The sequence below is a fragment of the Telmatherina bonti genome (genome assembly GCF_933228915.1).
Source record: "Telmatherina bonti genome assembly, chromosome: 6".
NCBI classification, from domain to species: Eukaryota; Metazoa; Chordata; class Actinopteri; order Atheriniformes; family Telmatherinidae; genus Telmatherina; species Telmatherina bonti.
The window spans coordinates 8,887,835-8,899,296 of record NC_136624.1 but is presented as its reverse complement, the minus strand read 5'-3'; the positions used below and the strand labels follow the sequence as shown (position 1 = coordinate 8,899,296).

At 42.4% G+C, this 11,462-nt stretch overlaps 1 protein-coding gene across 1 annotated transcript; it reads right to left on the bottom strand.

The window, feature by feature from the left end:
• LOC306756711 (microphthalmia-associated transcription factor-like) lies at positions 1–4,533 on the bottom strand (the record flags this gene model as incomplete). The annotated part of the gene is made up of 9 exons (XM_079241545.1): positions 1–405; positions 1,870–2,017; positions 2,548–2,623; positions 2,741–2,797; positions 3,009–3,092; positions 3,351–3,459; positions 3,535–3,630; positions 3,721–3,924; positions 4,501–4,533. 9 exons carry the CDS (start codon positions 4,531–4,533, stop codon positions 1–3), a joined length of 1,212 nt encoding a protein of 403 aa, XP_079097671.1.
• Between the last annotated feature and the right edge of the window lie 6,929 nt (positions 4,534–11,462).

The following is an 11,462-nucleotide window of genomic DNA, read 5'->3' as shown; positions in this document are numbered from 1 at the left end:
CTAACAGCCGTGGTCCTTGTCCTCCATGCTGGAGCTGGAACTGTGGTGGCTGCTCACGCTGTTGGACACGTCCGGGGACATGGAGGACAGCAGGGGATCGCTGGGGGAAAGCGGCCCCAGGGTGTTGTCCCTTACCAACTCCTTCATTTTACAGGTCCTGGAGTTTCCGTAGGGGCCGGGGTCCCTGACGTCAGCGGGAATTTGGTCAAAGGTGATGGTACCGTTGTTGAGGTCCAGCGTGGTTGGAGGAGACATATCAGGAGCAGAACAGTGCTGGTAGAGCTCAGACGGACAGTTGCCCAGGAGGGGCTCCTGTTTAATGGCTCGAGCCATCAGCTCAGACGTGCAGACGGATGTGGATGGAACCACTGTCAGACCATGAGCCCGGGCTTGGATCTCCAGCTCCTACATGAATATTAGACATGAAGAAGATCATTTCTTGTGAGGGTTGAATAAATTTTCCAGTAATTCTACCAAAAACCAGCTTTCTCCTTCTTAAGGAGCCTTCCTGACTCACACAGTCAACAACTATAATCATTAGCAAATACGCTTAGCCAGCTAGCATCGCTGGAAGCATCAGATAAGACGTAGTAAAAACAGGGCAATACCACTGGGAACCACATGGGGCAGTGTTGAGCTGTGTAGCTGACACACAACCAGAGAAGAAAAAGAGGGACATGAAGAAACAGAAACAAGCAAATTCAAAGTGCCTGAAGAAGATTCTAACAACAAAGTTTTTTGGATGTTAGTAAGCACCCTGCGATAGACTGGCGAGCTGTCCAGGGTGTACCCCGCCTTTCGCCCAAAGACAGCTGGGATAGGCTCCAGCTGAATTGAATTAAGCGGTTAGGAAAAGGAATGAATGAATGTTTGTAGGCGACTTTACATTTCCACTACAAACCGTCGTCAGGTCGTGTAAGTGAACTCTGAACGTGGCACTGCCCACAAGTGGATGAACTGACGTAACCATGGCAATGTAAATGTTGTATGGAAGTATGAAGACGCAGAAGTTTGAAAACGTTTGTAAGACATGTCCCGTCTTACGTAGGTAAGGGGGCAGAAATGAACCTTATAGCACCTGGAACATCAAGGACCTGCAGGATTACGGGGAAAGTCTCAGTTACAGGGGAGATGTGACTGGTTGGATCATCAGAAGGGTTCAGCTGCTCCGGGCTGCCAGATAAACTCATAATTTGATCTGATTTTATATGTTTCTGTGGGAATGATGAAGTTTTGATGTAATCCACTCCAGATTCATGCTGGACTGCTCCTGATAAGTTTTGAGGAATCAGGAAGCAGAAAAGTGGAAGAATTGTGTCTTATTGATGGGGGGGGGGGGGCGGGCGGGCGGGGTGGATCGAAAAATTGGAAATCTGGATTTTTTTTTTCTTCACAATTTAAAAAAAAAAAAAGTTTTTGTTAAAAAAATCTTTTTTTTAAAAAATAAAAATAATCCATTATTTAAAAAAAAGGTCATTTTTATTGTTTTATTGATCTCTTTACTTGTCTTCTTGGGCATTATAGCAGCAGAATGATGATCTGACTACTTTGTTGTTTTTTTCCTCATTGAAATGAAGAAAAATGATCAGCAAAAGAAAAGTTTTATACATCTTTTTTGTTTGTTTTTAATCTACGAAAATCAGCAATAATGGAGAATTGTGAGAATCGCAATTTAAATCAAATCGTCACCAAAAAAATCGGAATCGAATCGGGACAAAAGCATATCGTCACAGCCCTATTTTAAGGGGTTTTGATCCATTTGCAGTGGCTTCAGTTCTGCTGCATCTCAGCTGATATTAAATAATCTGTATTTAACTGTAAATCTACTCTGCAGCTAGAGTCGCATGTGCATCGACAGGTCTGACCCACCTGTATGCGAAGCATGAGATGGCGGTTCGCATGCTCCAGCTTCCTCTGTCTGCATTCCAGCTCCTTGGCTCGCTGTTGCTCCTGCTGCAGCTTCCTGATGTAGTCCACCGAGGCTTTGAGAATGGTTCCTTTATTCCAGCGCATGTCTCTGGGGAATACAGGAGACAAAGGTCTGCAGTCAGAGACAACTGACCAGCTGACCACAACAACACGGGATCATTCTTTACGGTTCATCTGAGCTCATAAGTCATGCACCTAAAGGATGCACATGAAGCCGAGGATGCTAAAAATGAAGTCAATGATTAAATACCAAACAAAGAGATGGCCGAGGATGTCTTCAAAACCAATATCTAATGTCAGAACTGTGTCGCTTTATTAGTTATTAGCGTTTTCATGTAGAAATGATAAATATCTTAACTGTAAACACACAGAGGCAGAGTTTTATTGCTTTAACTGCTTAATGAATGAGTGCATGATAAAATTTACAACCTGATATTAGGCTTCAAGAATTATGTAATAAAATCATGTTATTCTAAATAATGATCCTAAAGTATTCTGATATAGAACATATTCAGCTCTCTACCTGCAGGGTTTTTACCCATAGCAGAAAACATTAATGTACTTTTAGTGAAGTATAACTTGTGGAAACTCCTTCCAAACACAGGCAGAAGTACTTACGGATCGTTTGACTTTGGTATTAAAGTTCCCAGCTCTTTTATGCGGTCGTTAATGTTGAACCTTCGTCTTCGTTCGACTAGAAATTGAGAGAAAACATAAAGCGACTGGTTTATTTATTAAATAAGTGTTAAGAGATATGTGTATTGATGCACACACACTTAGAGAAAGGAAGAAATAATTGTAATTGCCTTACTTAAGTTGTGGTTGTCCTTTTTCTGTCTCTCTTTAGCGAGCGCGCGAACCTCCGCCTCTGTGAAGCAGGCCGGCCGTTAGTCTTTTAATCGCAGCCAATCAGAAATGATCTACAGACTCAGCAGGATAAGGTCTCTAAAAATTAGCTTTGCACTTTTTCTTGTTTCTTTTTATGGAATTATTTATTGTGTGCGATTTAGTCATACACAAAATACTGGAAACACAGCTTGTGAGGATGAGAGAAGAGAGCTACGTTCGGCGTTGCTTACCTACTGGAAAGCCCTCTGGCCTTTGATAGCTTTCATACTGGCCACAGGATCCAGGCTTGTCCAGTACTTGCTTCATGCCAGGAGCTGGAGTAATTATTTGGGCAAATCATTGACTTGTTGGTATCTTGTGCACTTCCAAATTGCACACAATATTTGCATTTGTCAACAATCATCCTTTTACTTCCTACAAGTGTGAGTTTGCTTCTTCTTTCAGCAGGATTCGGATCAAACTGAACTGGCCTTGTGGTGCATCAGTGCTGGTTCCCTGAGCTGCTTTCTAACATCTCTGTGTGCACTGGTCTAAATATACACAGGTAAAAAAAAAAAAACAGGCATAATTACCTGTGAATTCCCTTTTAATGTTGGGTGCACTGGAGCTGCTGATGGCGAGGCCGGAGAGAGGAAGGCCCTGGTTGCTGTACACGTCCAGCAGGTTGCCCGACACGGGAAGCTGAAACATTACAGATGCTCCGTTGTTTCCCAGTAAACCAGAAGAGAGAAGACGTTCGTTCTCCAGACGACTTACCGGGTTGTTGATCTGCAGGCCTTGGTCCATCAGCCCAAGAACGTCTTCGCTGTAACTCGACTCCAAGCTGATAATATCATCAATGACATCGTCCATCTGTGTGACACAAACAGCCCGTTTTATTTCTGTTTTACGCTCGTTCAACACGTCCGACTGGGATAAAACGGAGGAAGTGAGCAGGTGTACCTCCTTCTCACAGTTGGAGCTGAGGGTGAGCAAGGCCATGGGACTGTTGGGAGCGCTGCCGGGGGGCATGCTGTGCTCAGGGGGCTGACTGGGGCACTGGCTGCCCGCCTTCCCACCCAGAGTGGTGGACAGATACTGCCTCACCTGCTGCCTCTGAGCCTGCTGGATGTGGTGCTTGGTGGGGTTTTCTAGGTGGGACTGCACCTACCGATGAGACCAAGAACAATCCAAACCATGAGCAGTTTGTCAGGTCAGAACCGTCTGTGGGTTTTACTGCTCATTTTACCCCCCAGCTGGACAATCGTCTCAGTTATTTCCTCGTTAACGGAGTCAACCCTTTAAAAGTCAGTTTTCCTGACTCTGTTTGGTTTAAGTTTGAGATATTTTGATAAAAGAGAAAAAGGAACACGGCAGCTACTTTAAGTCACATGGTCTTCGCCCCCCCAGTCCCCCTCCACTCCCCCCAAATAAAAAAGATATTTATAGCAACTTATTAGAAACTCCTGCAGGTATAAAAGCTACATCTTGCTGATGCTTATTTCTGTTTATACCAGCTCAGTTTTCACACTTTTCAGACACGCTTGGTCCCGTATGAATCCGTCTCTGTGTAAACTAAAATACAGACGAGGAGTTTCATCAGAATAAGGTTCGTGTTTGTGTGAATGTTGTTATAGATGCCCTCCATTCCTCTGTCCACTTTACTTTGTAGCTAAATCATTGCATAATTAGAGTTTAAATCCACATTTAAAAGGATAAAGCAGAAAATAAAAGTCGCCTCACCTGATAGTGGCTGTATTCAAGCATCTCCAGCATTTTGTCACCACTTTGGAGTAAACTGCAAGAGAAAATAGCCTATATACACTATATGTAATCCCTTTGTCTTTACACTGTTAACAGCAAGCTGGCTCATGCAAATCTGAGCGCCGTCAGTCGTCCTGCTTCATTTATCCGGAGCTCATTAGTTATGCACGTTAAGAAACGGAGGACATGAAGACTCATCCTCCCATTGCTGCGTTGTTCCAGATTAAACTATGAATTTATGTCTTTATGGAGACCATTTGACGTCACGACCTCCAGCTCACAAAGGAGTCTTTCTACTGATTGGCCAGTAGTCTGCAAAGTGAAGTTTGCTTAAGGCCAACTAACATTTAATCTTTAGTTCTGCTCATCTAGTATAAAAAATAATTTGTTCTGTGGAGCAGGAACACAATTGACACCAGTGTTTCACAACCAACCAGCCATATGAAAGCCTGAATGTATACTGTTTACGAAGCTCTTCCACTTTTTTTGGACTTTTAAAGGTTAATTTTGTTTAGGCATTGACTGTTATGCAGGCACATTTTGCTGGCTACATAAGAGGAAAAACTTGATTTAAGCAGAAGGAAGGTCAGAAATTAGACTGCATCCACCTCAGGTTTCAGGTTTATTTTAAAACTAAACGTATAAACCTGAACTTATTATGTTTAACGTCGCTCCTGAGGGTTCGGTGAGGGATTTGGGACACGTGTTGAGGCCTGAGATGTGTGGTGAAAGGGTAGAACTGGAGGAAACTGGTGCCATCCTGAACTTTCACATAAAAAACAAGTGTAAAATGTGCAGTGACACACGCACACACACAAACACACACAAAGAAGATGGACGGAAGACAGTCCTGACTTAGAAACGGATTGAAAACATTTTAATGTGCGATTAGTTGCCCCGGGAGGAGAAGTAATGGAGGCACAGATGCGTCTCTCTTCACTGGAAAACATGTTATTGTAAAGACTGATTTATAGCAAATATCTGAGTTTTTTGATCCCATCAAGACGTTATTTTCTGGTTTTATTCTGTAATCCTGAATTCTTTTCCTCAGACGTGACTTTTAGTCCCAAAAAGTAAAAAAAATCAAAGACGAAATGCTGGAATGACTGGAAAAGACAAACACACACACACACACACACACACACACACACACACACACACACACACACTGCTGTTGCTCGCAGCAACAAAGACCATGAGTTTGTAAATGTCAGTAAACTGGATGGATGAGGTGATTGGATAACTCGTCAGACACTGAGGGGGGCTGATGGAGCCCAAAACTGTCAAACCTGCTGGTTTAATACAGAGTAAAAACCAACAGTACTGCAGTTTTTACTCATATTTATATTTGTAAAAAATATATCAGCTGAGCAAGTTCCTGTTAAATCCTAAATTCTTTTAGAAATACACAGAGCTGCTTCATTACACTTTTTATTTCCTGAACAAACTTCACATCGATATTTTGGAATAATAAACTGCAAATAACAGATAAAAAAAAAATCTAAATTAAAGATTTGAAGTAGGAGATGTTTTCTAGGAGCAAGTTTTACTATATTTCTTTAAATCCCTTTTACACCCCAACAGCAGCCGATTAGTTAAAAAACAACCAGGCAGGACTTGAAAAAACAGCATCCAATCATTTCAATTGACCCGGCTAAATGATTGGATGATGACGTATCTATCAAACTCAAATGTCGTTCATAATAAAGGACAAATAGATGAAAAGTCCAAATGAATCTTAGTTTAGTTTTTTTCTTTTCTGCCAAAAATCCATTTTGTGTCCAAGGAAATATTCCATCAAGCCCACTTTTCTGCCCAGTAAAGCACTGGTTTTCGACCAGGTTAACATTCACTGGTGTATCATCCTGCAGCATGGTCCAAGTCAGGAACTGCTATCCTGCAGGTTTCTGTTGTTTCCCCACTTCAACACACCTGAATCAAATCAAACAGTTTCTTGTCAACTTCTTCACAATGACCCTTAAGTTTCAGTCAGCTGTGTTTGGAGCAGGACAACAATAAAAACCTGCAGGATTGCACCACGAGAACCAGAGTTGAACATCCTTGCTATAAACGTTCAGCTGGAAAACTGTGAATCTCCAGAAATAAGGAGGATAAAGAGTTTTCTTTTGGATTTGGTTCATCACTGTGAATAAACACCTACGTGCCCAAAAGCAGCTTCTCTTATGGAAATAAAACCAAACTCAGATGTTTGATATGACGAGTTTAATAACACTGTTTGGTGTTAAAAATTAGGATGCTAATTTCACAGATTTATCTCTGTATTTATAGTTTGACTTTGGCAGCTCCGGTAAAATCCCATATTTATTCAATAAATATAATTTATATATTTTTTAAAATTTAATAAAATACCAGAAATTATATCACAACCCCAACTCTGAGAACTATTTCTGCATCGAAGAGAAGCTCATCCTTGACCCCTCCAGTACCAACGCTGGTATTCCTGTTGTTAAGTCTATTCTATTCTATTCTATTCTATTCTATTCTATTCTATTCTATTCTATTCTATGTAGCAGATGCTTTTATCCAAAGTGACATCTGAGAGTAAGAACAACACAAGCATGAAACCAAACAGTAGGAAGGTGCTGGTCGGACTGGTGCGAGTAAAGCTGGACGCAGGTGTTGCCATGTAGTGATGTAGTTTGTTTGTTTGTTTTTCTTTCCTCCCCACCTCACAATATTCCCTTTATTAAAATACAAAGAATAAATACCACAGTATTTGTTGCAAATAACTGGGCCAAGTTCTCCATCTACTCTGATAAATATATTTAAAGTGCAGACACAACAGAGGAAAAGAGTCTGGTGATTTAGACCCATGTAGTGTCGGCACCACAAGGCGTCTTTTACAGGTGGAGTGTAACCATGGAGAGGGAGTGTAGCTCTAGATGAAGGAGTGAAGGTAGAAAAGAGCCCTTTGATATATATTTTTAAAGCCAGAAGAAAAGCTTTGAACTTGATCCGCGCTGCATCCGGTAACCAGTGACGTGTGATTAACAGCAGCGACATTTTGCATCACTTTGCGGTGGAAACTTTGCTCAAAACCCTGTTGTAAAAGATCTCATACTTGTTATTTGATCTCTCGTTTATGTCCAAAATTCTGGAGAAAATAGTTTCAGCTCAGCTACATGCCCACCTAAGCAGAAATAAGTTATTCGAAGAGTTTCAGTCAAGATTTAGAGCTGATCATAGCACTGAGACGCCATTGGTGAAAGTTACAAATTACCTTCTTATGGCCTCAGACAAAGGACTTGTGTCCGTACTTATCTTGCTTGATCTTAGTGCTGCATTTGATACAGTTGATCATAACATTCTGTTACAAAGACTAGTACAGGTGATTGGAATTACAGGTACAGCGTTAAGATGGTTAAAATCATATTTATCTGATAGACTTCAGTTTGTTCATGTAAATGACAAGTCCTCCTCACAAACTACAGTAAGTCATGGAGTTCCTCAAGGTTCTGTACTTGGACCAGTACTCTTTACGCTATATATGCTCCCTTTAGACAAAATTATTAGACAGCATGGAATAAACTTTCATTGTTATGCAGATGATACTCAAATACACTTGTCCTTTAAACCAGATGAAAAAAATCAGCCCGATAGGCTACAAAATTCTCTCATAGACATAAAGACTTGTATGTCTAGAAATTTTCTCATCTTAAACTCAGATAAGACTGAAGTAATTCTCGTTGGATCTGAAAAACTCAGAGCTAAATTTTCCAGTTTTGTAATGAACCTGGATGGCATTACTTTAGCTTCCAGTGCTACAGTGAGAAACCTTGGAGTAATATTTGACTCGGACCTGTCCTTTGGCCGACATATTAAGCAGGTTACTAAAACAGCCTTCGTTCATTTACGTAATATAGCCAAAATTAGGGACATTCTGTCTCAGAGTGATGCAGAAAAACTGGTTCACGCTTTTGTTACTTCGAGACTAGATTACTGTAACTCTCTATTACTGGGCTGTCCTAAATATGCCCTGAAAAGCCTTCAGCTGATCCAGAATTCTGCAGCCAGAGTCCTGACCAGAACCAGCAGGAGAGATCATATTTCTCCAGTTTTAGCCTCTCTTCATTGGCTGCCTGTTGAATCTAGAATAGAATTTAAAATCCTTCTCCTTACATATAAAGCCCTCCACAACCAGGCACCACTATATATCAAAGACCTCATAGTTCCTTATATACCAAGCAGAGTACTTCGTTCGCAGACTGCAGGCTTACTTGTGGTTCCTAGAGTCTCAAAGAGCCGAGCAGGAGGCAGAGCCTTTGGTTATCAGGCCCCTCTCTTATGGAATAAGCTCCCAGTTAGTGTTAGGGAAGCAGACACCCTCCCCACCTTTAAGACTAGACTGAAGTCTTATCTTTTTGATAAGTCCTATAGCTAGGGATGGTTAGCATCCCTTAGTTATGCTGCTATAGGTTTAGACTGCTGAGGGACATTTCCTGATACACTGAGCTTCTATCTTTTTCTCTTTATCTCTCTCTTTTACCTTCCCCCCCCCCCCCCCCCATAACAGTGTTGCATCATTAACATGTATGTCTCCTGTCTCAGCAGGTCTCCCTGGCCGGGAGTAGCAGTTCCTGTTGTCTGTTGTCTTTCTGTCCTCTTCCCCCCACACAGCAGAGGCAGGTGGCTGCCTGTCCTGAGCCGGGTTCTGCCGGAGGTTTCCTTCCTGTTAAAAGGGAGTTTTTTCCTTCCCACTGTTGCCAGTGTGCTTGCTCAGGATGGGAGATTGAGTTGGACTCAACTCAATCTGTTGGTTTCCTTATATAGGCTGTTATGAATTGGCTTTCATTATGTTTTCCCCTCTGTCTGTAAAGCGTCTTGAGATGGCATTGCCGTGATTTGACACTATATAAATAAAGTTGAATTGAATTATTTGCCCCCACTAGGAAGCAGACGATTACTCTACAATAATTTGGACTAATCACATGGGGAAAAAAAAGAACATGTTTTTTTTTGCATTTTGTTAAAGGGTCAAAGAAGGGCCAAAGAATCAGACTTTTTTTTTTTTTAAACACTGAAGTATTTCCATGTCTTTCTCTGAGTTCAGGCCTCAAACACCAAGCCAACAAACGATCGATGGGGAAAAAAGAAGCACTGCTAAACATCAGTCTTTTCTTTTCTATGTGGATCCCTCCGTTAGCTTCACAATGCTGAAATTTTCTTAGATCAGTCTCTTAACCTGAAAAAACTTGATGTGATGTTAACTGTGTCAACTATTTGTTCAAAAGCCTGAAGTTTAAATGCTTTGGGAAGAAAACATGTACAAAACAATCAACAGGGAAGCACAAGCATTTCAAAACAAGTCGGAGGCTCCTATTGGATCATTCCCACAGGATGATGATGTCATCTAGTTATTTAATCCCAACTGATGAAACAAGCAGCTTCTTATTTCTTCAAACAAACTATCCTGTTCATTGGCATCAAGCGGAGAAAACATAGAAGGAGATGCAGAAAAACTGGGTTCAGAACTGTCCAAGGCATCATTAGAAACTGGAGGGATGGTGGGGAACCATCTTCCAGGAAGAAATGTGGTGGAAAAACATCCAGAATGATGGTGAAGGTGAAACCAATGGAAGAAAAGCAACAGTAGAACTCAGACCAAGGTTTAGGTCAGAACGTTTTCACATGAACGATGTGAAGCAACTGAAGGGACTGAAAGGCCGTGGAACCAGATGAAAACCACTGATCAGTGAGGAGAACCAGAGGAAAAGCCTTCAGTTTACTGGAGAGCAGAAAGACTGGACTCTGGAGCTGGAAGAAGGTCTTGTGGTCTGACGAGTCCAGATGGACCCTGTTCCAGACTCATCGTGTGGTCTGACGAGTCCAGATTTACCCTGTTCCAGACTCATAATGTGGTCTGACGAGTCCAGATGGACCCTGTTCCAGACTCATCGTGTGGTCTGACGAGTCCAGATTTACCCTGTTCCAGACTCATAATGTGGTCTGACGAGTCCAGATGGACCCTGTTCCAGACTCATCATGCGGTCTAATGAGTCCAGATGGACCCTGTTCCAGACTCATAATGTGGTCTGATGAGTCCAGATGGACCCTGTTTCAGACTCATCATGTGGTCTGATGAGTCCAGATGGACCCTGTTCGAGATTCATCATGTGGTCTGATGAGTCCAGATGGACCCCGTTCGAGATTCATCATGTGCTCTGATGAGTCCAGATGGACCCTGTTCCAGACTCATCATGTGGTCTGACGAGTCCAGATTGACCCTGTTCCAAAATCATCACGTGGTCTGATGAGTCCAGATGGACCCTGTTCCAGACTCATCATGTGGTCTGACGAGTCGAGATTGACCCTGTTCCAAAATCATCACGTGGTCTGATGAGTCCAGATGGACCCTGTTCCAGACTCATAATGTGGTCTGATGAGTCCAGATGGACCCTGTTCCAGAGTCATCATGTGGTCTGACGAGTCCAGATTGACCCTGTTCCAGACTCATCATGTGGTCTAATGAGTCCAGATGGACCCTGTTCCAGACTCATCACGTGGTCTGACGAGTCCAGATGGACCCTGTTCCAGACTCATAATGTGGTCTGACGAGTCCAGATTTACCCTGTTCCAAAATCATCACGTGGTCTGATGAGTCCAGATGGACCCTGTTCCAGACTCATCATGTGGTCTGACGAGTCGAGATTGACCCTGTTCCAAAATCATCACGTGGTCTGATGAGTCCAGATGGACCCTGTTCCAGACTCATAATGTGCTCTGATGAGTCCAGATGGACCCTGTTCCAGACTCATCATGTGGTCTGACGAGTCCAGATGGACCCTGTTCCAAACTCATCACGTGGTCTGATGAGTCCAGATGGACCCTGTTCCAAACTCATCACGTGGTCTGACGAGTCCAGATGGACCCTGTTCCAGACTCATAATGTGGTCTGATGAGTCCAGATGGACCCTGTTCCA